The 26,645-nt window shown below is 46.6% G+C and overlaps 1 protein-coding gene and 1 long non-coding RNA gene across 2 annotated transcripts; one reads left to right on the top strand and one right to left on the bottom strand.

Moving 5' to 3' along the window:
- Window positions 1-2,789: 2,789 nt before the first annotated feature.
- LOC309536612 lies at window positions 2,790-3,315 on the bottom strand. The gene is made up of 2 exons (XR_014221676.1): window positions 3,045-3,315; window positions 2,790-2,821 (listed from the first exon to the last, which is right to left on the bottom strand). It is a non-coding gene; the product is annotated as an uncharacterized lncRNA (long non-coding RNA).
- A 2,847-nt stretch (window positions 3,316-6,162) lies between these two features.
- Window positions 6,163-23,012, top strand: LOC309536379 (interleukin-36 alpha-like). The gene is made up of 7 exons (XM_082230571.1): window positions 6,163-7,035; window positions 9,276-9,321; window positions 12,070-12,109; window positions 17,776-17,932; window positions 19,857-20,033; window positions 21,811-21,950; window positions 22,636-23,012. The coding sequence occupies exons 2-7, from the start codon at window positions 9,284-9,286 to the stop codon at window positions 22,840-22,842; spliced, it is 759 nt and encodes a 252-aa protein (XP_082086697.1). The 5' UTR covers window positions 6,163-7,035; window positions 9,276-9,283; the 3' UTR covers window positions 22,843-23,012.
- Window positions 23,013-26,645: the final 3,633 nt, after the last annotated feature.

Below are 26,645 nucleotides of genomic sequence, written 5' to 3'. Positions count from 1 at the left end.
TTAGATGGGAATTGCAATAAACCTAATGGATCCAAACTACAAGAAACAAGATTCCACCTAAACATTAGGAAGAACTTCCTGACAGTAAGAGCTGTTCGACAGTGGAATTTGCTGCCAAGGAGTGTGGTGGAGTCTCCTTTTTTGGAGGTCTTTAAGCAGAGGCTTGACAACCATATGTCAGGAGTGCTCTGATGGTGTTTCCTGCTTGGCAGGGGGTTGGACTCGATGGCCCTTGTGGTCTCTTCCAACTCTATCATTCTATGATACATTTTGGGGTTGTTGTTTTTTAATCTGTTGCTTGGGACTACTTTTGTTATGTATTTCTAATTGTGCAAATCTTGTATATTGTAAGCTGCCTTGTGCATGGTTTTAACTACGGAAAGGCAGCATACAAATAAATGAGATTGATTTTTCTCCAGATGTCTGTGGTGTGTTTACTTTGCCCTCTTCGAATGGCTGCCATGCTCCTTTGCATTCCAATTTCCTTCTCCTCTGCCCTCATTTGGACTATCAAGAGAGGCTTTTGCCCTAATTCCTTGAGGTGATTCATCCCAAGCCTGATGTACCCAGCTCCTCTCGGAATTCCCCTAGAGGTCAGTTTAAAAGCTGCTCTGCAACAGTTTTTATATTAAGTGCCAGCCATCTAGTTCCATTTGGGTTTAAGTAAAAAGGTAAAGGGACCCCTAACCATTAGGTCGCTCACTGGAAGGACAGATCGTGAAGCTGAGACTCCAGTACTTTGGCCACCTCATGAGAAGAGAAGACTCCTTGGAAAAAACCCTGATGCTGGGAAAGATGGAGGGCACAAGGAGAAGGGGACAACAGAGGACAAGATGGTGGGACAGTGTTCTCAAAGCTACCAGCATGAGTTTGACCAAACCGCGGGAGGCAGTGGAAGACAGGAGTGCCTGGCATGCTCTGGTCCAGGGGGTCACGAAGAGTCGGACATGACTAAACGACTAAACAACAACAACCACTAGGTCCAGTCGCAGATGACTCTGGAGTTGTGGCACTCATCTCGCTTTACTGGCCGAGGGAGCCGGTGTATAGCTTCTGGGTCATGTGGCCAGCATGACTAAGCCGCTTCTGGTGAACCAGAGCAGCGCATGGAAACACTGTTTACCTTCCCGCCAGAGCAGTACCTATTTATCTACTTGCACTTTGATGTGCTTTCGAACTGCTAAGTGGCAGGAGCAGGGACTGAGCAACGGGCGCTCACCCCATCGTGGGGATTCAAACCACCGACCTTCTGATTGGCAAGCCCTAGGCTCTGTGGTTTAACCCACAGCACCACCTGCGTCCAGTACCTGAATTCCAAAGTGTCAGCTGTTCCTCCCAGCTTTGTGTTGTCTAAAAATCTGATAGGGATTTTTCTCTCTACCCCAGTCAGGGTTGGTTGGTCAATTGGGCAGGTGGCTGGGACCAATCACCTGTCAGTCATAATGATGTCAGGTGATTGACTCCAGTCAAAGTTCAAAGAAGGTTGCTGCAACTGTCAATCAGCTGATGAGCGATTGCAGCAACCTCCTTTGAAGAAACATGTTCAGCAGCAATCAGCTGATTGCTGCAGGGAGCGCAACTGAGTCTTTGGCTTGATCCAGTAGGCTTACACTCTGGCTAAAATAAAATAATCATTGTTTGTCTGTAGGTTGGAATCCTTTTAATTTCAAGGGGAAAGTTAAATTAATTTTTGGAGGGAGGAAAACTGCATGCAAATGGAATTAAGTGTCCCTCACATTTGAAAAGCTTTGGTGTTTTAGTTTTTTTGGCAATGGATGTGTAGATGTAATAAATACATAAATTCATAAACTTATGGCATGCAGTATGGCTTAATTTCTAAATAAGAGATATAGAGTTATTTTTATCTCAAAATCATATTTTGACGCTCTCACGTGGAAGCTCTTTCCCTGTCGAAAGAAGTGCAGAGATAATTTTTTTTACTGCGAAGACAAAGGCCCTCTGCACATGTGTAATGGCACGCTTACTTGAGGAAGTGTACAAGTCCTATTGTGGTGACAACGCATGGTTCAAAATGACAGAGCTATGAAATCCGAAAAACTTTAGAACCGTCTTTAGAAGCTGCCTTTACGGGCAGCTAGAATTTTAGTAGCAAAAAACTGGAAATTCCTACAAAGACTCAATTCCTACAAAGCTTGACTGGCAGATGGAGATGATAGAATCATAGAATGATAGAGTTGGAAGAGACCACAAGGGCCATCGAGTCCAACCCCCTGCCAAGCAGGAAACACCATCAGAGCACTCCTGACATATGGTTGTCAAGCCTCTGCTTAAAGACCTCCAAAGTAGGAGACTCCACCACACTCCTTGGCAGCAAATTCCACTGTCAAACAGCTCTTACTGTCAGGAAGTTCTTCCTAATGTTTAGGTGGAATCTTCTTTCTTGTAGTTTGGATCCATTGCTCCGTGTCCGCTTCTCTGGAGCAGCAGAAAACAACCTTTCTCCCTCCTCTATGTGACATCCTTTTATATATTTGAACATGGCTATCATATCACCCCTTAACCTCCTCTTCTCCAGGCTAAACATGCCCAGCTCCCTTAGCCGTTCCTCATAAGGCATCGTTTCCAGGCCTTTGACCATTTTGGTTGCCCTCCTCTGGACACGTTCCAGTTTGTCAGTGTCCTTCTTGAACTGTGGTGCCCAGAACTGGACACAGTACTCCAGGTGAGGTCTGACCAGAGCAGAATACAGTGGCAAGAGCAGAATACAGTGGAAGACTTGGAACTTGTGAAAATGACTGGGAGAATAAGAGGAAACTCAAACCAGAAAGTGTGTAAAGAATGGATAACATTTAAAAAATATCTAAAACAATACAGTGGTACCTCGGGTTAAGTACTTAATTCATTCCGGAGGTCCGTTCTTAACCTGAAACTGTTCTTAACCTGAGGTACCACTTTAGCTAATGGGGCCTCCTGCTGCCGCCGCGCTGCCAGAGCACGATTTCTGTTCTCATCCTGAAGCAAAGTTCTTAACCCGAGGTACTATTTCTGGGTTAGCGGAGTCTGTAACCTGAAGCGTATGTAACCTGAGGTACCACTGTATTGTGAAAATGCAAATCTCCTGACAGGCCTAGATTGAATCTTGAATATTAAGAAAAACTATAAATGTAGAAAATTTTCTGGATATGTAACAGATATAACAGGAAATGCATAAAGGTTAAGAATATGTAGAAAGCACAATGAGGTGAATCGGAAGTCAAAAGTGTGTGTGATGTTAGACGATGTGTTGTTAGTTAATGTTTAGTTGTCATTATGGTATTGTCCTTGTCTGTGTTGTTATATGTAAATTGTTTTGCAATAAAGTTTTTTTAAAAAAACCCACAAAGTGGCAGAGCTATGAGCCTCATTGGGGTGATACCCAGAATCAGCCAGGATGTCTTATAAATCTGGACGGTTATAGCTAGTTTGGTTATTGCTCGCAGTGGAAATTGTGGTTTTCAGCTTCCTGATGATGACATAAGATATGGAAGTTCCCCAGAGGGTAGGTCTGCGCAGGGAGCCACATGCCACTGGGTGGAGCCTTGGGGATTTATTTGCAATTCAAATGAAGGAATCACAGAGTTCCAGAGTTGAAAGGGAACCCAAGGGATCATCTAGTCCAACCCCATGCAGTGCAGAAATCGCAGCTGAAGAATCCCTGACCACCGATGGCCCTAAAACCTCTGATTCCAAACCTGCAATGAAGGAGAGTCCACCACATTTTGAGGTTGTCCATTCCACTGTTGAACATCTCTTGCCACCAGAATGTTCTTTCTAATGGTTGAGTTGCAATCTCATTTCTTGTCATTTGAATCCGTTGGGTTTGGGTTCTACCCTCTGGAACAATACAGTGGTACCTCAGCTTAAGAACTTAATTCATTCCGGAGGTCCGTTCTTAACCTGAAACTGTTATTAACCTGAAGCACCACGTTAGCTAATGGGGCCTCCTGCTGCCGCCACCGGAGCACAATTTCTGTTCTCATCCTGAAGCAAAGTTCTTCACCCAAGGTACTATTTCTGGGTTAGCGGAGTCTGTAACCTGAGGCGTCTGTAACCCGAGGTACCACTGTATTGCTCCATCTTCCTTGTGACAGCACTTTAGTTATTGAAGATGGCTAACGTGTCACCTCTGTCTTCTCATCTCCAGGCTAAAAATACCCAACTCCCTCCAGGGTTTCCAGACCCTTGACCATCCTGGTTGCCCTCCTCTGCAGTTTGTCAATATCCTTGTGGGTGTTGAGTTGGCCGTCACAGCAGACTGAAAACATCCTCTGGAAAACTAAGAACCACCCCACTTTCTGAGCGGTGCAAGTTTCCAGGAATCCAGGGGCTTACACAGGGTCTATGTTTCCTTTGGAAAAGAGGCACAGCTGAGATTGTGGTGTCTTTATGATAGATGGTTTATTTGCACATACATGCAACCTGAGCCTGCCGTGGAGGGGGTTCAAGGCATTACACTCCAAGAGGGTCCCATTTTTCCCATTGGATTCAAACTGTCAGCCCAAATTGACCTTTCACCACCACTCCTCCAGTTTGCTGTATTTGACAGACTGACACCTCTTTTCCTTGATCATGCCACAGCCAACTGAAATCCTAAAACTTCCTCCTAACAAAAACTCTGAGTTCAGGGAGGGGCTCCCCCCCCCAAACTGTTTGCAGGTTGGCACAGAATCTTTGATTTGCTGATAGCTCAACTTTCTGTCTTTCCCCCCTACTAATAGCCCATCTTTCATGAGATCTTTTGAACACAGGGAGATGAAAGTCTGACTTCCAGTTTAACTCTCCAAGCACTGATTAAATTCTAACATTTACTAAGTCCAGGAATGATGGGTGTCTTGCACCCACAAACGCTGGCACCCACAAACTCATAACAATATTAAACCTGGACACAAGAATTTTGATCATTCAGAATCAAAACTTACTAAGAATCCCTGAGTTTCTTTCATGTTTCCCACCATAATGAAAAATATTTTTGTGGGTTTTCAATTCTAACATTGGAGCAATATGTTGTCTTTCTTGCTTTTTAAATAATTGCTTTTTCCATGCCTTCCCCCCGCCTTTTTTCAAACAAGGAACTAAACTACTGTTTTCTTAGATAGATCTAAAAGATAGAAAAACCCAATGGGGTGTCCAAGGGAGCCTCTGACAACACAAAATAACAAGGAAGTGAGTCACAGGAAGTGCTAGATGCTTATGCTGGAATTTTGCTTCGTATGACCAAAATAAGAACATAAAAAGAGACTTGACCCGTCAAGTCCAGCATCCTGTATCCACAGTGGCCAATCAGATGGCCCTGAAGAAGGAAGCATGGCAGCCGTTGGGATGTCGTCATTGCTTCTGCTCAGTCCTGCAGCTCTTCCCTTGCCCTTGAACCTTGGAAGGATCCTGACCTCAGACTCTGTGCTTGCATCTAGCACTTCCTGCTATTAGCCCAAATACAGAGCTTATTCATTTCTTCATTGCACTTATATCCCACCTTTGTTCTCCTCCTCACCATTTTATCCTCGCAGCAACCCTGTGAGATAGGGTAAGCTGAGAGACTGTGGCTGGCCCAAGGTCATCCAGTGAGCTCCATGGCCAAGTGGGGACTCGAATCCTGGTCTCCCAGGTCCTAATCTGACACTTTAACCCAGGAGTCAGCAATCTTTTTCAGCAGGTCCACCGTCCCTCAGATCATGTGGTGGGCCGGACTATATTGGGGGGGGGGTGAACGAATTTCTATGCCCCAGAAATAACCCAGAGATGCATTTTAAATAAAAGGACACATTCCACTCGTGTAAAAACACGCTGATTCCCGGACCGTCCGCGGGCCGGATTGAGAAGGCGATTGGGCCTCATCCTGCCCCCAGGCCTTAGGTTGCCTACCCCTGATTTTAACCACTGCACTGGCTTTTCCTTGCGCCCAAATATGTAAGAGCTGTTGAGCTGCGTCATCCTGTAACTGTTCACTCAGAAGTAAACTATGTTCCGTCATAAATAATAAGGAAAGCCCCCCAGCCTCAGTTCTCCAAGCTGTGAAATGGGAGGCATGAAGGAGATGCCCTTTCAATGAAATAGAAGGGGATATCTAGAACCAAACACATAGGGAAAAAATTCCACACCAATGTCAAACATAGTTAATTAATTAATTAATTAATTAATTAATTAATATCAGAAGGATGCAAGTAATACAATTGTGTTTAAATTATCCTGTACCTTATTATTCCAGGAAATAATAAAAAGACCTATTTATCAATAAGGGCATTATCTAGTTGCCTGCCCTCTCTGTTTCTCACCATGTAAGCAAGCTTAACCATGCATACAGAGTCCCACATTTTTGTTCTCCATTCTTTCGTGGACAGTGTCCTCATTACTGCCCCCCAGTTTTGACAAATAATAACTCTGACAGCAGTTAAGAGTTCATAGAATAATAGGGTCAAAGATACAGCGTTAATTCCCTGTCCTCTATTAGCACAGTTTCTTTAACATATCCAAAAAGTAAAATTAGAAGATTCACAGGTATAGCCAGTTATTCCTTCAATTTCCACTGCAATATCTTTCCAAAATTTTCTGATTTGGGAACATCTCCAGAATATCCGCTCTGTCCCAGCATTTGCAGCTTTCAAACCTATGGAGCTAAAAACTGAAAGCATACATTTGGTATTTGGAAAAAAAAAGGATAATAATTCTGGGCTTGTGCTCTTGAGAAGCAGAGAAAAGCTTGGCTTGGGGGGCAGATTCTGCATCTTGGATCAAATGTTCAGCCAGATGGTTTGTATTGTAGAGACACCAGGCCAGAGGCCACGAACTCTCCAAGATCTGATCCCTGGAAGGGTGGAGCCAAGATAGTTCTCCACCCCACGCAAAAGACTTTCCAGCCTTGCAGGCAATCAAAAGTAGATTGCACAATCCGAGCTTGACAGCAGGTTCGTAGAAAAGGCAGAGGTGGAAATTCCAGGCTGAAGCCCCACCTTCTCCATGCTATAAATTTGGACAGAGGCTTCTGGAGTGAGAACCAAAGCAGAAGAGCAGCAAGCAGCCTTGGATCGAGAACCACAGGTAAGGATGCCTCCATAGATTCCCCTCCCACCTGGGTCCTGGTCACAGGCATCCCCCTCTCTTGGTGGTTCTGCTGAGGAAATGATGGATGGGGAGACTTCCTTTGGAGAGGATACCCAAGCTCACCTTTGCAGCCAAATCCTGAAGCTCCTTCCCCTCCACCCTGCAGCCCCTTCCACCCAGATTGCCAGAGCTTTCCCCCTGCCAATTGGGGTTGCCAAGAGAAGCTTCCAGGGAATGGTCGTGTCTTTCAGATACTGGCAGGTTGCCACTCAAGAGGCAATATGGGGTAGTGGATAGAGCAGAGCTTTCCAAACTGTGTGTTGGCGTCTCGCGCAAACGCTCCACGTGCTCCTTCCGGGACTGGAAAGGGGTTTGTTTAACCTCTGGTTTGCTAGGAAAACTCAATTACTGTGTCGTGAAATGATGCATGTCTAAAAAGTGCGTCACCATTATGAAAAGTTTGGAAAGGTCTGGGTTAGTGTGACGGAATAGGAGCTGGGTTCAAATCCTTCCACTCAGCCATGAATGAAGCTTGCTGGGTGGTGAATTTGTGCCAACCGCTACCTCTCAACCCAACCTACCTCACAAGACTGTTGTTGTGGGGATAAAATGAGGAGGGGGGATAGAATCATAGAGTTGGAAGAGACCACAAGGGCCATCGAGTCCAACCCCCTGCCAAGCAGGAAACACCATCAGAGCACTCCTGACATATGGTTGTCAAGCCTCTGCTTAAAGACCTCCAAAAGAGGAGACTCCACCACACTCCTTGGCAGCAAATTCCACTGTCAAACAGCTCTTACTGTCAGGAAGTTCTTCCTAAGGTTTAGGTGGAATCTTCTTTCTTGTAGTTTGGATCCATTGCTCCGTGTCTGCTTCTCTGGAGCAGCAGAAAATAACCTTTCTCCCTCCTCTATGTGACATCCTTTTATATATTTGAACATGGCTATCATATCACCCCTTAACCTCCTCTGAACCATGAACCATGTACGCCACCTTGAGCTCTTTTGAGAAAAAGGAGGGATATATAATTGCAATAAATAAGAGTCTAAGGCAGGGGTAGGCAATCTAAGGCCTGTGGGCTGGATGCGGCCCAATCGCCTTCTAAATCTGGCCCATGGATGGTGCAGGAATCAGCGTGTTTTTACATGAGTAGAATGTGTCCTTTTATTTAAAATGCATCTCTGGGTTATTTGTGGGGTCTGCCTGGTGTTTTTACATGAGTAGAATATGTCCTTTTATTTAAAATGCATCTCTGGGTTCTTTGTGGGGCATAGGAATTCGTTCATTTTTTTTTTCTTTTCAAAATATAGTCCAGCCCCCCCACAAGGTCTGAGGAACAGTGGACCGGCCCCCTGCTGAAAAAGTTTGCTGATCCCTGACCTAGAATATAGGATCTATGTTTACCAATAAATCATTGGAAAATACTTACTATATTTTTGGTTTTATTAATCTCTCTTGTTTTTCACTGGGTAGTGAACAACTTCCAGCAACAAAACAATTGTTCTGGCCCTGAGCTGTGGTATGTCCAAGGCCCAGCTGGCATGAGTTGCCATATTTTGAAGAGCAAAAAGGAGGACGCTGTGATGACTCTCATTTTAAATACCCCTGCTCTATGTAGGCTATAAAAGGGACGCGGGTGGCGCTGTGGGTTAAACCACAGAGCCTAGGACTTGCTGATCAGAAGATTGGCAGTTCGAATCCCCGCAACGGGGTGAGCTCCCGTTGCTCAGTCGCTGTTCCTGCCAACCTAGCAGTTCGAAAGCACGTCAAAGTGCAAGTAGATAAATAGGTACCACTCCAGTGGGAAGGTAAACGGTGTTTCCGTGCGCTGCTCTGGTTCGCCAGAAGCGGCTCAGTCATGCTGGCCACATGACCCGGAAGCTGTACGCCGGCTCCCTCGGCCAATAAAGTGAGATGAACGTTGCAACCCCAGAGTCGGCCATGACTGGACCTAACGGTAAGGGGTCCCTTTACCTTTATGTAGGCTATAGAAGCTGTGGTATATTGCTATGGGGAGGCAGGAGGAGAGAAGAGGAAATCAAGCCTTCAACCACCAGTTATGTCTATGCCCCAACCAGAAAGTATAACCAGAGACATTTCAGCAAATTTAAAAAATCCACCTGGACAGAAATTTTACCCCTGAAAAAGTGGGCATGTCCTGGAAAAAGGGGGTGTAAGGGAACCCTATTCAAGGGCTGTGGCTGGTGGGGCTCATCCTTGTACTTTTCCCTTTCCAGACACAACCATGGCCAGAGTCCCGGACGTGTTGCTGAGAGACATCAGGTGAGCATCTTCCCTGTTTTCCTTGCTGGGTCATCTGCACTCCTGGTACAGTAGTACCTCAGGTTACATACGCTTCAGGTTACATATGCTTCAGGTTACAGACTCCGCTAACCCAGAAATAGTGCTTCAGGTTAAGAACTTTGCTTCAGGATGAGAACAGAAATCGGGGTCCAGCGGCGCGGCAGCAGCAGGAGGCCCCATTAGCTAAAGTGGTGCTTCAGGTTAAGAACAGTTTCAGGTTAAGAACGGACCTCCGGAACGAATTAAGTACTTAACCCGAGGTACCACTGTATCTGCTTATGCAGAGCCAGAAGCAGGGTTTTCTGTGGTGGGGTGTGATGGGTGGCCCCATAGGAAGTGATGGAGCGCCCCACACATAGCCCATGAACCTCATCATTGCTCCTCAGCAGGGCCTGTCTCAGGGCTGACCCCTTGCTGCCTGGAACAGAGGAGAAGATGCTCACAAACACCACAGCTCTGCATGCAACTTGGGTGGCTGTAAAAGAGGAGTAGGGTTGTCAATGGCTACTAGCCACTGTCAGAGGCTGCGCTCTGCCTTCCCAGCTGAAGGTAGCAATACTCCTGGATGCCAGTCGCTGGCAAACTGCTGACCGGAGAGGGCTCTTGCCCTCCAAACCTGCTTGCAGGTTTCCCATAATGGGAACTACCACTAATCCAGAATGCGGCAGCTAGACTGGTGACTGGGAGTGGCCGCCAGTACCACATAACACCAGTCTTGAAAGACCTACCTTGGCTCCCAGTACGTTTCCGAGCACAATTCAAAGTGTTGGTGCTGACCTTGAAAGCCCTAAACGGCCTCAGCCCAGTAGACCTGAAGGAGCGTCTCCACCCCCATCGTTCTCCCCGGACACTGAGGTCCAGCTCCGAGGGCCTTCTGGCGGTTCCCTCACTGCGAGAAGCCAAGTTACAGGGAACCAGGCACAGGGCCTTCTCAGCAGTGGCACCCGCCCTGTGGAACGCCCTCCCACCAGATGTCAAAGAGAACAACAACTTCCAGACTTTTAGAAGACATCTGAAGGCAGCCCTCTTTAGGAAAGCTTTTAATGTTTGGTGCATTACTGTATTTTAATATTTTATTGAAAGCCGCCCAGAGTGGCTGGGGAAGCCCAGTCAGATGGGCGAGGTATAAATAATAAATAATAATTATATTATTATTATTATAACCGGGCACCTGGTTGGCCACTGTAAGAACAGAGTGCTAGACCAAATGGACCATTGGCCTGATCCAGCAGACGCTTCTGATGTTCTTACACAGAAGCCAAATCTACCAGCAGCTGAATCTTGCCTCCATGCCAGCAATGGGATCACATCCTGCACCAACCTTGAGGGTCAGGGGCTTGTGACAGAGACTCAATCCAGGCACCCACGGCTCAGACCCCCAAGGAAACAGTGCAGAGCAGAGGCAGAGCAAGGCATTGCCTCAGGCGGAAGATGCTGGAGGGCCGATCAGCTATGAATGCCATGCAGATGCCAGCTTGCTGCCCTCAGATATGGGGGAGGACGGTGCTCCATCACTATCATTTGAGGTTCAGCTGTAGCTCCAGGCGGTTTCCATGTTGTCCTTTGCCTTAAGCAACTAAATCTCTCGGCCCGGCCCTGACCTTGGGAGGAACAGCCTCCCTTGCCTTCCAGCAGTTGCCGCCTGAGACAGTTCCTGCCTCCCTCTGCCAATCTTCATTTGTACATTGCTTTGAGGGTTGTTGTTTTTTAACACTCACGCGGGTGGCGCTGTGGGTTACACCACAGAGCCTAGGACTTACCGATCAGAAGGTCGGCGGTTTGAATCCCCCCGTTGCTCAGTCACAGCTCCTGCCCACCTAGCAGTTTGAAAGCACGTCAAAAGTGCAAGAAGATAAATAGCGGGAAGGTAAACGGCGTTTCCGTGCGCTGCTCTGGTTCGCCAGAAGCGGCTTACTCATGCTGGCCACATGACCCGGAAGCTGTACGCCGGCTCCCTTGGCCAATAAAGCGAGATGAGCGCTTCAACCCCAGAGTTGGCCACAACTGGACCTAATGGTCAGGGGTCCCTTTACCTTTACCTATTGTATAAACGTTATGAAACTGGAAGGCCTTGCTTGACCCCGTCACTGCCGTCTATTTTTCTGCCCCAAACCAAAGTCTGTTCTCCCATTGCGGGATTCCTGGGTACCCCTCTGAGGAGTGCCACCGTCTCTGGCATCTTCCCACCCCAACCGGTGCTGCAAGGCCCCAGGGCTGCCTCTTGCCTTCCTAGCCCTGCTGTCGCCTGGATGGGAAGAGTCACCAGCTGGCCAGGGCAGTGGTGGGCATTACCACCACTTTTTTTCCTTTCTCCTTCTGTGATGGAACTCCTATTTGGGGACTTCCCTGGCTTTTTTCTGGCCCACGTAGGACCAGTCTGGATAGTTGGCCTTGGTGAAGACCTGACATTTTCATCCCCAAAAAAGTTTTTGATTTGAGTCTCCACTGAAATGAGGCTGTATTTTAATTGTAATGTTTTGATGTTTTAATGTTGTATTTTAATCTTGTTTTTAAGTTGTATTTCAATCAATTTGTTTTTATATCGGTCGTTAGCCGCCCTGAGCCCGGTCTTGGCTGGGGAGGGCAGGGTATAAATTATTATTATTATTATTATTATTATTATTATTATTATTATTATTATTATTATTAAGTCCCATCCTTAAGGGTCTGCTATCTCAGAATCCAAACTCTCTTCTTCACCTCCTTCCCAACCCCCTTCCCTTCTAGTGAGGAAGAAATGGAGATGGAGTTCTCATTCGGCAACGAGGTAAGACGCCTTCAGCATTTTGGGGGGTGGGAGGGAAAAACCCCATAACACAGCTCACCCCCCCCCCCTATTCGGCTCCCACTTGAGAAGAGGGGTGGCTTGCAAGGCTATCAGAGTGGCTTCAGTGGTACCCAGAGGGCAGGGAAAGCTTGGGGCTCAGCCCAGGAATTCACCCTTCCAGGCAGAGAGCTGTAGGCCAAGGTGTTTTTCACGTGGCATTTAAGCACAGTGCCACAGTTAGGCTCAGTGCCATTGTTGGGGAGGGACACAGCCCCAGATCTTTTCCGCCAGGCCCCCAGGCCTCCTGCTACCCTCCCCTATGAAAAACACTGTTCAGAATAGCGGCGTGAATGGGCTGTCGATGAAGATAACACAATGAAATTTTATTTTATTTTCAATACAATTTTTATTGAATTTTACACAAATTTTCCAACACAAGATGACAAATCCTTGGCTGCCGTAGCCTAGGACTTCCATCAACCTCTTCTAATGGTTTTCTGAATTCCTTTCCAATCACCGAATTTTTCGCTCCATAAGACGCACCTGACCACTTTTTCACATTCCCACCACATGCGGTAAAACGTGCCCTCTTTTTCTTTACATTTCCAACATGTATTAGTTTCACCAGTGTTATATACCATCTGTACACCATTTTCATTATATTTTCTTTTAATGCACTGCAGGCAGTAAAGTTTATTCCTTCTCTCCATAACCTTCCCCAATTGTCTATTGGTATAGGTAAAGGTAAAAGGACCCCTGACCATTTAGGTCCAGTCGTGGCCGATTCTGGGGTTGCGGCGCTCATCTCGCTTTACTGGCCGGGGGAGCCGGCGTACAGTCAGGTGGCCAGCATGACTAAGCCGCTTCTGGCGAACCAGAGCAGCGAACGGAAACGCCATTTATCTTCTCGCCAAAGCAGTACCTATTTATCTACTTGCACTTTGACGTGCTTTCAAACTGCTAGGTTCGCAGGAGCAGGGAAACCAGAGCAGAGCATGGAAACACCGTTTACTTCCCACCAGAGTGGTACCTATTTATCTATGGGGAGCTCACCCCATCGCAGGGATTCGAACCGCCGACCTTCTGATCGGCAAGTCCTAGGCTCTGTGGTTTAACCCACAGCGCCACCTGCATCTATTGGTATATTATGCCCTATATCTTTAGCCCAATGTATCATTACTACAACGAAAATTTCTAAACAGCAACAATTAATAACTGCACCTTTATTCAAAACCCAGTTGGGACAGTTTAGCTGAATTAATTTAACAGAACTGATGAACTTGATCTGGTGATACCAGCTTTGCAAAGTCTGATATGCCTCCAGTGCCCCCTTCTGCCTGCTTGCCTTTTAGCATTCTGCCCCCCAGCGAATCCCACTGCCCCACACTGCTCTGAGGGAACAAATAAAGAGGGGGGGGTCCACATCTGTGGTGACCTGCTGCTGCCGCTACTGCTGCTGCTGCTGCAGTGCTTACAAAAAGAAAAACCTGGATATTCTGCAACCTGAAGAAAGGCTAACAATAGAATAATAATAATAATAATAATAATAATAATAATAATAATAATAATACATTTTTATTTATACCCCACCCTTCCCGGTTCAAAAACCGGGCTCTGGGCAGCTAACAACAAATTTAAAACACTTAATTGTAAAAGCAGCATAAAATACAGTATAAAAACATGAATAACAATAAAATTCAAAAGTCAGACATCAATTTAGGGGAAATAAGCATTAGATAATCCCCAGGGCTAGCTGGCTGAATTGGTCCTACTTTGGCCAGCGAGGAGGAGGCCTGGGGAGAATTAGCTGTGGGGTCTCAGAGAGGGTAATCTTCATAAAAGGGGAGGGGGAGGGAAGAGAAGAGAAGGAAAACAAAAGATCAGGCTGAATTCAAATTAAATGCCAGATGGAATAGCTCTGTCTTATAGGCCTGACGGAAGGAAGTTAAATCCTGAAGGGCCCTAGTCTCATGGGACAGAGCATCCCACCAGGTCGGAGCCATCACTGAAAAGGCCCTGGCCCTCACTCCCCGCGATGGAGTGAGCTCCGCTTGCTTGGTCTCTGCTCCTGCCAACCTAGCAGTTCGAAAGCATGTCAAAGTGCAAGTAGATAAATAGGTACTGCTCCGGCAGGAAGGTAAACAGCGTTTGCGCGCGCTGCTCTGGTTCGCCAGAAGCGGTTTAGTCATGCTGGCCACATGACCCGGAACCTGTACGCCAGCTCCCTTAGCCAATAAAGCGAGATGAGCGCCGCAACCCCAGAGTTGGCCACGACTGCACCTAATGGTCAGGGGTCCCTTTACCTTTTTAGCATATCTCCTCTTAGTCATCTTCTCTCCAAACTTAAACATATTCAACTCCCTCAAGAGTTCCTCATAAGGAAGGAAGAGGGATTGACCTGGTGTCTTCTGCAGTTCTGGCCTAGGATGTTACTTCTGCTCCTCTGATAAGGCTGTAGCTTAGTTATCTGGTTGTAACTGCTCTTTACGTACCGTATTTTTCGCCCCATAGGACGCTCCGTCCCATAGGACGCACCTAGTTTTTTGGGGGGGGAAATAAAGGGGGAAAAATTTCCCTTTATTCCCCCCCCCCAAAAGCAGGTCGGGGAAACCAAACCAGGTCGAGGAACAGTGGGATGGCAGCACTGCGCCTCCCTGCTGTCCCCCGAGCTTGTGGGGCTGGCCGATGTTTGCCCCTCGCGCTGGGCGGCAGGCTGCTATCCGCAGCCTAGACTACCCTGCGGGACCTCCCGTAGGGCTGCCTAGGCTGCGGATGTGTTCCCGAAGCCTGGAGAGCGAGAGGGGTCGGTGCGCACCGACCCCTCTCGCTCTCCAAGCTTCAGCGAAAGCCTGCATTCGCCCCATAGGACGCACCCAGATTTCCCCTTCATTTTTGGAGGGGGAAAAGTGTGTCCTATAGGGCGAAAAATACGGTACTTAATTTCTACGCATGTGTAAAGCTAAGGCTGAGAGATGCCTCTCTATACACTTGTGTAAAGTAAATGCCTTGCGGACTCCACCTTTGTGTGTTCCCCAGCGGCGGCTGTAGTTCCGGCCGAGCAAAGCTGCCTCAAACGTTACAGCTCGGTCTGGTTAGAATTCCAGAGTTGGAAGGGGCACTGCAGTGGTCATCCAGCCCAACCCCCTGCAATGCAGGGATCACACAAAAAAAGCATTCCTGTTAGATGGCTGCCCAACCTCTGTTCAAAAACCTCCAATGAAGGAAGGTCCACCACCTTCCACTGTGGAACAGCTCTTGCCACCAGAAAGTTATTCTGAATGTTTAGTTGGAATCTCTTTTCTTGTAACGGAGAGGCAGTGTGGTGCAATGGTTAGGACCCTCGTACCTACAGGACCACCTCTCCCAGTATGCCCCACGGAGGACCTTAAGGTCCATAAATAGCAACACCCTAGAGGTCCCTAAGGAAGTCAGATTAGCCTCAACCAGAGCCAGGGCCTTCTCAACACTGGCTCCAGCCTGGTGGAATGCTCTGTCTCATGAGACCAGGGCCCTTCGGGATCTGAGTTCTTTCCGCAGGGCCTGTAAGACAGAGTTGTTCCACCTGGCCTTTGGCTTGGAATCAACTTGATCCCCTCCCCCTCTTTCCTTTTTCCTTTCTCCTTCTGTGATGAAACTCCTATTTGGGGACTTCCCTGGCTTTTTTCTGGCCCAGTCTGGATAGTTGGCCTTAGTGAAGATTTGACGTTTTCATCCCCAAAAAGTTTTTGATTTGAGTTACTACTGAAATGAGGCTGCATTTTAATGTTGTTTTTTAATCTTGTTTTTAAGTTGTATTTCATTCAATTGTTTTTATACCTGGTGTTAGCCGCCCTGAGCCCGGTCTTGGCTGGGGAGGGCCGGGTATAAAGAATTATTATTATTATTATTATTATTATTATTATTATTATTATTAGAGTGTTTGATCTGAAAGAGGAGGGTTCAAATCCCCACTTGGCCATGAACCTCTCGAGGTAACCTTGGGCCAGTCACCGTCTCTCAGCCTACGTCCCAGAGAGATTAAATAAGGAAAAAAGAGATATAAATGCAGTAAACAACAACAGCGATAGTCATTTGAAGAAAATCCACTCCCCACCCCCCACCCCACCCCGTGAGCCAGTAAAAGGGCCTGAGCATTCTTTTTTAAAAAAACAAAAAATTATTGATTGTCCCCCAAAAAATTAAACAAACATAAATGTCAACTGTATTTAAATCAATCTTAGTGACATTGTTAAATGACTGCCTCATATCCCCTAGGCCAGGGGTCTGCAACCCGCGGCTCCGGAGCCGCATGTGGCTCTTTTACACCTTTGCCGCGGCTCCGGGGCGGATACTAGCAAGGGGAGGAGGCGCATTGTGTGCCCCGACACTCCCCACTGTGACGGGCGCTGTACTGGCTGTGACGTCGCATGGGGGCGGTGCGTGCGTTAGTCACGCACCGTCCCGACGTCACCTTCCCACCCGCTGTCAGATCGCGGCTCTGGAGATATATTTGTTTTAAATGTCGCAATGGTTTTGCGGCTCCCAGTTTTTTTTTCCTTCGGAAATGGGTCCAAGTGGCTCTTTTTGTCTTAAAGGTTGCAGACACCTGCCCTAGTTGAATTTGAGTGCATATCATTTTAACAGTTTTCCAAAACCAAATTTTCTCATAAAATTAACTTAATCGCTTAACATCTTTCTTTCTTTCTGTTTTAGCATTAAACATATTAATTCCTAACATTACATGTTTAAATCCTAAGTCTATCTGATATTTGCAAACTTTTCCAGTTAAATTAACTTAACATATTTCAAGTTTGACCAAACTGTGGGAGGCGGTGGAAGACAGGAGTGCCTGGCGTGCTCTGGTCCATGGGGTCACGAAGAGGCGGACAGGACTAAACGACTAAACAACAACAACATATTTAACTAAATAGTCTTTGCATTTCATCCATTCCTCCTGGTACTCCTCCTCCTCCTGGTCACGGACTCTTCCAGTCAGGTCAGCTAGCTCCCAAAAATCCATCACCTTCATCTGCCATTCCTCCACTGTTGGAATTCCTTGTGTTTTCCAATTCTTAGCTAAGAAAAGTCTTGCTGCAGTTGTGGCATTGACATCTTTCTTGAGCAATTCCAAACCTGTTGCCGTATTTTTCGCTCTATAAGACGCACCAGACCACAAGACGCACCTAGTTTTTGGAGGAGAAAAACAAAAAAATGTATATTCTGAATCTCAGAAGCCAGAACAGCAAGAGGGATCGCTGCGCAGTGAAAGCAGCAATCCCTCTTGCTGTTCTGGCTTCTGGGATAGCTGCGCAGCCTGCATTCGCTCCATAAGACACACACACATTTCCCCTTACTTTTTAGGAGAGAAAAAGTGAGTCTTATAGAGCAAAAAATACGGTATTCCAAGAAGGGCCTGGGCATTCTTATCAGCAGCAGACAACAGCAGCAACCACTTCCTTCCCTCGGGTGCCTGAGAGCCAAGCCCTTGGCTGGGTGCAATGGGAGCAGGCGGAAGAGAAGGGGCGAATGCAGGGTGCATTTGGAGGGAGCGGCAGGAGGTCTCATCAGAATGAGCCAGAGCCCGTGAGGAAGGGGCTGCTCCCTTGAGCTCTTTCCATAAGGGGACACCTTGCGCTGTTTGTTCCAGGGCCCCGTTCTGACTATTCCGGCTAATTTCCCCCCTATAGATCTCCTTCTACCAGTCTGTCCAGCACGCAGGTATCCTTTCCGTTCTAGAAGATGCCAAGCCCAGCAGGCACCCACCGAGACGGAGAAGGCCCAGCCACAGCAGGCTGTTCACAGATGCCGACTTGAGCGAGATGCTGACCAGCAACTTGGTGGAAGGTACTAAGCTCCCTCTATTCAGCCAGTCCCAGTTTTGAGGGGCGAGGAGGTCCAAAGGATGGCAGTGCTCTAAAAGCGGATTGGATGTCCTCATGGAGGAGGACGAAGCCATTGACAGCTACTAGCCACTACGGCCGGACTCTGGCTCCACAGTTGGAGGCAGCAGTGCTTCTGAATGTCCGTTGCTGGAAACCACAGGAGGGGAGAGGGTCCTTGTGGTCAAATCCTGCTTGCTGGTTTTCTACAGAGATTTGGGTGGCCCCTGTGAGACAGGAAGCTGGACTTAGACGGTCCATTGGGCTGATCCAACAGGCTCTGCTTATGTTCTTTTTTTAATCTATATATATAATTTTTTATTAGTTTTTTAACATACCATTTTCAACACTAATTAAACATACTTTTACATCTTATACAATTTTTTGACTTCCATCAATCCTGTCTGAAAATTTTCCAATCTAATCTCTTAGTATACATTTCTTACTTTCCCTATTACATTTAATACTCATATCCAATATCTCTATTCTTTATCTAATTTGTAACGTTTCATATATTTCTCCTTACAAAGCTTCTTGTAATCCTACAATTGCTCTTCAAATAGTTCATGTACTTCTTCCAATCTTCTGCAAATCTCTGTTCCCGCAGGTTTCGAATCCTTCCTGTCGTTTTGTCCAGTTCTGCATAGTCCATTAATTTCGCCTGACATTCTTCTTTCATCGGAATTTCTTCTTGCTTCCATTTCTGGGCTAACAATACTCTTGCTGCTGTGGTTGCATATAAAAACAGTTTAACATCTTGCCTATTAATATCCTGACCTATAATACCAAGTAAAAATGCTTCTAGGTTTTTAAAAAACGTATATTTCAACATCTTTTTCATCTCATTATATATCATTTCCCAGAAGTTCTTTACTTTCTTACACTCCCACCACATATGATAAAATGTTCCTTCTGGCTCTGCTTATGTTCTTATGCAAATTCCCACACGGCCATGAGGCTCGCTGGATGACATTAGCCCCATGGCGCTGTGGGTTAAACCACAGAGCCTAGGACTTGCCAGTCAGAAGATCGGCAGTTCGAATCCCCGCAACGGGGTGAGCTCCTGTTGTTCTGTCCCTGCTCCTGCCCACTTAGCAGTTCGAAAGCGCGTCAAAGTGCAAGTAGATAAATAGGTACCCCTCTGGCGGGAAGGTAAACAGTGTTTCCGTGCGCTGCTCTGGTTCGCCAGAAGCGGCTTAGTCATGCTGGCCACATGACCCGGAAGCTGTACGCCGGCTCCCTCGGCCAATAAAGCGAGATGAGCGCTGCAACCCCAGAGTCGGTCATGACTGGACCAAATGTCAGGGGTCCCTTTACCTTTACCTAACCTACCTCACAGGGAAACATGAGCTGACAGAGAACCATGTGTACCAATCTGAGGTCTTATTAAAGGGGGAAATAAGGTTAGAATGTGTTAAGACAATTATAGGATAGAAAACAGAGGAAGATGGAAAGGAATTGCTGAAACAATTAATAGAAGTGGAATACAAAAAGGGAGGTGTGAGGAGGTCATGGAAATTAGTGAAAGAAAGATATTGATATTGAAATTGGACTGTGTTTTAAATGGTTTTTGTTTTGTTTTGTTAGTTGTATGTTAGTGTTTTGCAGGGGGGGTTGGTATTGTATTGTATTATTGTATGTTTTTTCTTTTTTGGTTTTCTGTAGTGTTGTGTTCAATTTGTTGGAAAACTAATAAATATTATTATAAAAAACAAAACAATCTGAGGTCTTTAGAGGATAAAAATGTGTTAAGATTGGGAGAATATCGCTTCCACCAGAAGGAGCGTCGAGAGGATTGTTCTGGAAGGGTTGTAGCAAGAGCTTCCAAGTCTTGCTGGCCTCTCCCTTGTGCTGACCATAATGCTCCCTGTTCCCTCTTGCTTGTCCAGGTCCATCCTCCTTTGCTAAAGCCAGCCTTGTGTCTTCAGGGCCTCCTTCTGCTTACACCTATGACAGGGTGCAAAGGTGCACTATCCAAGACCTTGACAACAAGTGCTTTTTCCTGGAGGGGACCCCAGGGCAGCCCAAGCTCCTTGCCTTGCACTTACAAGCCAGCGACAAGCCAGGTAAGGAATCAGGTAAGCGTAGAGCTGGAAGGAACCCTCCGGGGTCATCTAGTCCAACCCCCTGCAAAGCTAAATAATCCCTGACTGGTGGCCATCCAACCTCTGCTTTAAAATCTCCAGTGAAGGAGAATCTGCCACCTTCTGAGGGAGTCCAGTTGCACTGTGCAATGGCTCTTACCAGCAGAAAGTTCTTCCTAACATTTACTCAGAATCTCCTTCCTTGCCATTTGAACCCATTGGTCTGGGTTCTGCCCTCTGGAGCAGCAAAAGACAAGCTGGCTCCATCTTCTGTGGGACAGCCCTTCAGATATTTGAAAGTGCCAGCACGCCACCTCTCCATCTTCCCTCATACACCAGCCTCCCTCCTTTCTCCTGCCAAGCACCACTGTAGGGCGAGTTATAGATGCTCCAAGGCATCTGGAGGGTGCCAGGGTGTGGCACACTGGCCAATGTCCATGCTAGGTCTGCCTCCAATGGTCTCCAACAGTTTGGTCAATGAAAGATAGGGAAACAATAAGAGGGTCTTCTCTGTGCTAGCTCCCAGTTTGTGGCATGCCCAGCCTCCTCATGGGATATATTTCGATGTCAGGGCAAGGTACATCTTTTTGCAGGCGGAGGGCGAGATCAGAACATCCCTGGCATCTAATGCTTATGTATCAGGTCTGGGGTCAGCAAACTTTTTCAGCAAGGGGCCGGTCCACTGTCCCTCAGACCTTGTAGAAATGAACAAATTCCTATGCCCCACAAATAAGCCAGAGATGCATTTTAAATACAGTGGTACCTCGGTTTACATACGCTTCAGGTTACATACGCTTCAGGTTACAGACTCCACTAACCCAGAAATAGTACCTCGGGTTAAGAACTTTGCTTCAGGATAAAAACAGAAATTGTGCTCCAGCGGCGTGGCAGCAGCAGGAGGCCCCATTAGCTAAAGTGGTGCTTCAGGTTAAGAACAGTTTCAGGTTAAAAATGGACCTCTACATCAAATTAAGCTCTTAACCCGATGTACCATTGTACAGTCATACCTCGGGATGAATATGCTTCAGCTTAAATATTTTCAGGTTGCGCTCCATGGCAACCCGGAAGTAATGGAGCTCATTACTTCTGGGTTTTGCCGCATGCGCAGAGGCTCAAAATGAAGTCATGCGCGTAAGTGGCGAAATGCGACCCGCGCAGACGCACAGTCGCGTCTTACGTTCGCTTCAGGATGTGAATGGGGCTCCAGGACGGATCCTGTTCACATCCAGAGGTAACACTGTAAAAGCACACATTCTACCCATGTAAAAACACCAGGCAGGCCCCACAAATAACCCAGAGATGTGGTTTAACCCACAGTGTCACCCGCGTCCCTTACCCATGCATTAGGTGGTTCAAATGTACCACGTTGCATGGGACCCACTATGAAATTTATAAATGTTCATAAATAAAATGAAAGAGGGGAAATCTAGCACCAAGTAGGACCTCCTTCTTGAGCTGTGAAAGTCTGCTGACCTGGGAGAAATGAAAAAGTATCCCAAGAGAGCGATACAGCCTGCTTGTCATTTTAAGGGGTGCAGACGTTTCAGCAGGGAATGAGTGAGGACATCAGGTAGGGCAGAGGCAGGAGACCAGAAACCCACCCTGTGCCTGATCTATGATTCTGTGTACTGGAAGTGCAGACCCAGGAGCAGGGGGCTTGGGGAGACATAGCCAAAGCTCAAGCCCCTCCCTCTGCAAGGGTTCTGGACCTTGAGCTCAGCAGAACTGAGGCAGGATTTGCCCTTTGGTTTCTTCCTAGTGGAACTGGACCTGCGTCTCTATCGCTCACCGCTGGGCAGCGATGCCACGTCTGGGCAGCTGGTTGCTCTGGACATTGTCAACAGCAAGCTGTATTTGACATGCGTCAAGGAGGGAGATGGCTGCCGCCTGCAGCTGGAGGTGAGTAGAGTAGGGAGTAGGAGGTGAGCAGTAGGGCTCCAGCGCCCCCCACAAAATGCATGGGGCTCCTCAGCATAGCTGTCTACCGTCCCTTATTTGGCGGGAAACTCCCTTATCCCAGTGCTGTGTCCCGCTGCTTTCCCTTATTGATGATGTCCCTTAAATTTCCCGGGTTTCAAAGGAAGCAGCTCCTCTCCCTCCCTCCCTGCTAGCCAGGGAGGAGGGAGGCTCCAACTGTGTTGCTTGGCTGCGTTGCTCACCCAATAAGGAGTCGAAGAATGACTGGGGGGTGGAGCTTGCATGCCTTGTGCCAATCAAATCGGCCGCATTGCCTGGGGACTCACCTTTGCTCAGCACTTCCCAGCGGAGAGGTGCTGGTGGTTTCCCTTGCTGCATCCCCTTTGCCGGGTTGCTGCACTGTGGGAACCACCGCTTGAGGCTTCGTTTGGCTGCTGGCTGGGCTTTCTGCCTTTGGCTTGGAGGGGCTCAGAAGTTGAACATACCTGTGCCCGGAAAATCCCTTATTTTGGCTGCTGGTCCCTTATTTTCGAGGCTGCTGATCCCTTATTTTCAAATCTGTAAGTTGACAGCTATGCTCCTCAGGCAGCTCTGTGTGTCCCCCAAGACTCTGGCTATGTATTCTGGGGAGTGTGGCAACCCGCTGACCGCTCTCCCTTTCCTCTAGGAAGCGGAGAAGCCCCTGAAGGAAATCTCCGGAGACAACCAGAAGTACCTCTTTTATTACAAGCCCACCAGCCCAGTAAGCGAAACCTTCACTTTCCAGTCCCTGGTCTGTCCCGGGTGGTACATGGCCACCCCAAACGATAACGGCTACGTGCAGATGCACAACGTCATCGGAGAACGTTTCTACACCGACTTTCATTTATTTTAATAACCATTAATGTTTTCAGCCACAGTGGTATGTTGGTTGGTTATCTTTTTAGGCTGCCTGAATTTCTCAGGGGCCACGTATGTACCACGTACAGAAATCCCAATTCCTGTGCTTGCATGTTATACTATTTATTTATTTATTTGTATATTTAGTTATTTATTTAGTTATTTATTTATACACTGCTTGATTGTTAAAAAAAAACTCTCGGAGCAGTTTTTGTCAACATGTTTTTTATCATGTATATACTGTATATGGAAATGTTGCATTTATTTATTTGTTTATTCGTTCATTCAATCATTCACTTGCTTATTTATTTATTTATTTATTTATTAGCATTGACCTACTTGAACATTTTGATACCTACTGGATGGAATTTTTTTATTTTGTTTCGACCCCATGTTTCAATAGCTCAGTCGGTAAAGCATGAGACTCTTAATCTCAGGGCTGTGGGTTCGAGACCCACGTTGGGGAACTAGATTCCTGCACTGCAGGGAGTTGGACTAGATGACCCTTGGGGCCCCTTCCAACTCTACAATTCTATGATTCTATGACTACAGCAGACCAACACGGCTACACAACATTCACCTACACAGTTTCCAAATTCCAAAAGGATATCATAGATGACTATTCTAAATTGTTAAAGAAGGCATATAATATCCTGTTGGAATGGGAAACAAAAGGTGAGGAAGTTAAAGCAGTAATGATTAAGTGGGCACAAGATATAGGTCACAACATACAATTAAACAACTGGATAAGGCTTTGGAAAGTGAACTTGAAGTTTATGGATTGTATATAGTTTTATATTTATGGATTGTATATAGTTTTCCTGTCCGGTGCTTTCTGTAATGTTAGGTTTCCAACTTTCCCTAAGTGAAACTGGATGTTTTTACCGTTTTGAATGCGGTCTTGTGTACCCCTTGCGTCAGCTGTGGAACAGGCTGCCATTTTGTATCGCTATAAGCACCAATGCGCTTCTAGTCTGTCAAACTCATGTTCTTGAATCTGCGTTTGAAAATAACGGTGGAGCTAGAGCTTACTTGTTTTAATTCAGACATTGGTATACTGTAGGAGTCCCTTCTTAAGGCATGGTAAGATAATTTGGGTATCTACAGTTTGGCTCTTGGATCCTGAATTCCCAGTTCTCTCCTAAGGCCAAGATGAATAAAAATTGCTTTGACTGCTATCCTATAATTCAAAGTGTTGGTGTTGACCTTTAAAGCCCTAAACGGCCTCGGCCCAGTATACCTGAAGGAGCGTCTCCACCCCCATCGTTCTGCCTGGACGCTGAGGTCCAGCGCCGAGGGCCTTCTTGCAGTTCCCTCACTGTGAGAAGCAAAGCTACAGGGAACCAGGCAGAGGGCCTTTTCGGTAGTGGTGCCCGCCCTGTGGAACGCCCTCCCATCAGATGTCAAAACAATAAACAACTACCTGACATTCAGAAGACATCTTAAGGCAGCCCTGTTCAGGGAAGTTTTTAATGTATGATATTTTAGTGTTTTTTGGTTTCTATGGAAGCCGCCCAGAGTGGCTGGGGAAACCCAGCCAGATGGGTGGGGTACAAATAATAAATTATTATTATTATTATATTGCTGAAAGAGAACTACCGGTTTTTTTTGCTCTATAAGACTCACTTTTTCCCTCCTATAAGACTCACTTTTCACCTCCTAAAAAGTAAGGGGAAATGTGTGTGTGCATCTTATGGAGCGAATGCAGGCTGCACAGCTATCCCAGAAGCCAGAACAGCAAGAGGGATTGCTGCTTTCACTGCGCAGCGATCCCTCTTGCTGTTCTAGCTTCTGAGATTCAGAATATATTTTTTTCTTGTTTTCCTCCTCCAAAAACTAGGTGCATCTTGTGGTCTGGTGTGTCTTATAGAACGAAAAATACGGTATATGAAAATGATGTATAGGTGGTAAAGGTAAAGGTAAAGGGACCCCTGACTGTTAGGTCCAGTCATGGACGACTCTTTGGTTGTGGCGCTCATCTCGCTTTACTGGCCAAGGGAGCCGGCATTTGTCCGCAGACAGCTTCCGGGTTATGTGGCCAGCATGACTAAGCCGCTTCTGGGAAACCAGAGCAGCGCATGGAAACGCCGTTTACCTTCCCGCCAGAGCGGTACCTATTCATCTACTTGCACTTTGACGTGCTTTCGAACTGCTAGGTGGGCAGGAGCTGGGACCGAGCAACGGGACCTTCTGATTGGCAAGCCCAAGACTCAGTGGTTTAGACCACAGTGCCACCCGCATCCCTTGTACAGTGGTGCCCCGCAAGACGAATGCCTTGCAAGACGAAAAACTCGCTAGACGAAAGGGTTTTCTGTTTTTGCATTGCTTCACTAGACGAATTTCCCTATGGGCTTGCTTCGCAAGACGAAAACGTCTTGCGTTTTTAAAAAGCCGCTTGAAGAGGCGCAGTTGTGACAGACCGTGCTTTGCAAGACGAAAAACATCGCAAGACGAAAAGACTTGCGGAACGAATTCTTTTCGTCTTGCAAGGCACCACTGTATAGGTGGTACATTACACCATTAAAACTGGCCAAAATGTACAAAACAGAACAAAAGAACTGTTGGAGATGTAAAGAAGGGGAAGGTACATTTTATCATATGTGGTGGGATTGTTGTAAGATTTGTGAAATGATATATAATCATTTGGGGGGGGGGGAATGTTTAAAATAAATTTTGTGAAGAAACCAGAAGCCTTTCTGTTAGGTATTCAAGGACAAGAAATGCCGAAGGAAAATCGGACATTATTTATGTATGCTACTACAGCAGCAAGAATTCTAACAGCACAAAACTGGAAGACTGGAGATATACCATTTAAAGAACAATGACAAGAAAAAATTATGAGATAGGCAGAACTGGCAAAGTTAACGGACAAACCGTGAAAAGGAACCTTTTACAACATACTTGCAGACACAACAAAAAAACATGGACTCGTTGGCAGGATTTAAATAAACATTTACAATTTTCTTTACAGATAACAATAAATACAATTAGTGACAATAGAACGTTATGTATAAACAGCAGAATGTAACATTTGGTTTAATAAACCAGAAATGGAAGGTGGGGGGAGTGAACGGGGAGGGAGAAACTAGAAAATGGATGTTAAATGATGATGTTGAATATTTGTTTGAGAAAAGAAAATCAATAAAAATTATTTTTTAAAAAACAAAAAAAACCCCACGGCTACCTACCTGTAACTTGAAAGTAAAGTTAAGCCCGGAAGGGAGGTTCCATTGTCTGGGTGGTGCGAGGGGGCTGCCAGATCTCTACCTAGGGCCCAACTTTGATAGGTGGGCGGGGACACCCATCACTGAATCATAGACTGGGAAGGGACCACCCAGGGTCATCTAGTCTGTTGTTGTTTCGTTGTTTAGTCATGTCCGACTCTTCGTGACCCCCTGGACCAGAGCACGCCAGGCACTCCTGTCTTCCACTGCCTCCCGCAGTTTGGTCAGACTCATGTTTGTAGCTTCGAGAACACTGTCCAACCATCTCGTCCTCTGTCATCCCCTTCTCCTTGTGCCCTCCATCTTTCCCAACATCAGGGTCTTTTCCAGGGAGTCTTCTCTTCTCATGAGGTGGCCAAAGTATTGGAGCCTCAGCTTCAGGATCTGTCCTTCCAGTGAGTGATCCTTAAGAATGGAAACGTTTGATCTTCTTGCAGTCCATGGGACTCTCAAGAGTCTCCTCCAGCACCATAATTCAAAAGCATCAATTCTTCGGCGATCAGCCTTCTTGATGGTCCAGCTCTCACTTCCATACATCACTACTGGGAAAACCATAGCTTGAACTATACGGACC

Source organism: Podarcis vaucheri (genome assembly GCF_965113315.1).
Source record: "Podarcis vaucheri genome assembly, chromosome: 7".
Lineage (NCBI taxonomy): Eukaryota > Metazoa > Chordata > Lepidosauria > Squamata > Lacertidae > Podarcis > Podarcis vaucheri.
Note: the sequence above shows the minus strand (reverse complement) of the source record. Positions and strands in the feature narration are given on the sequence as shown.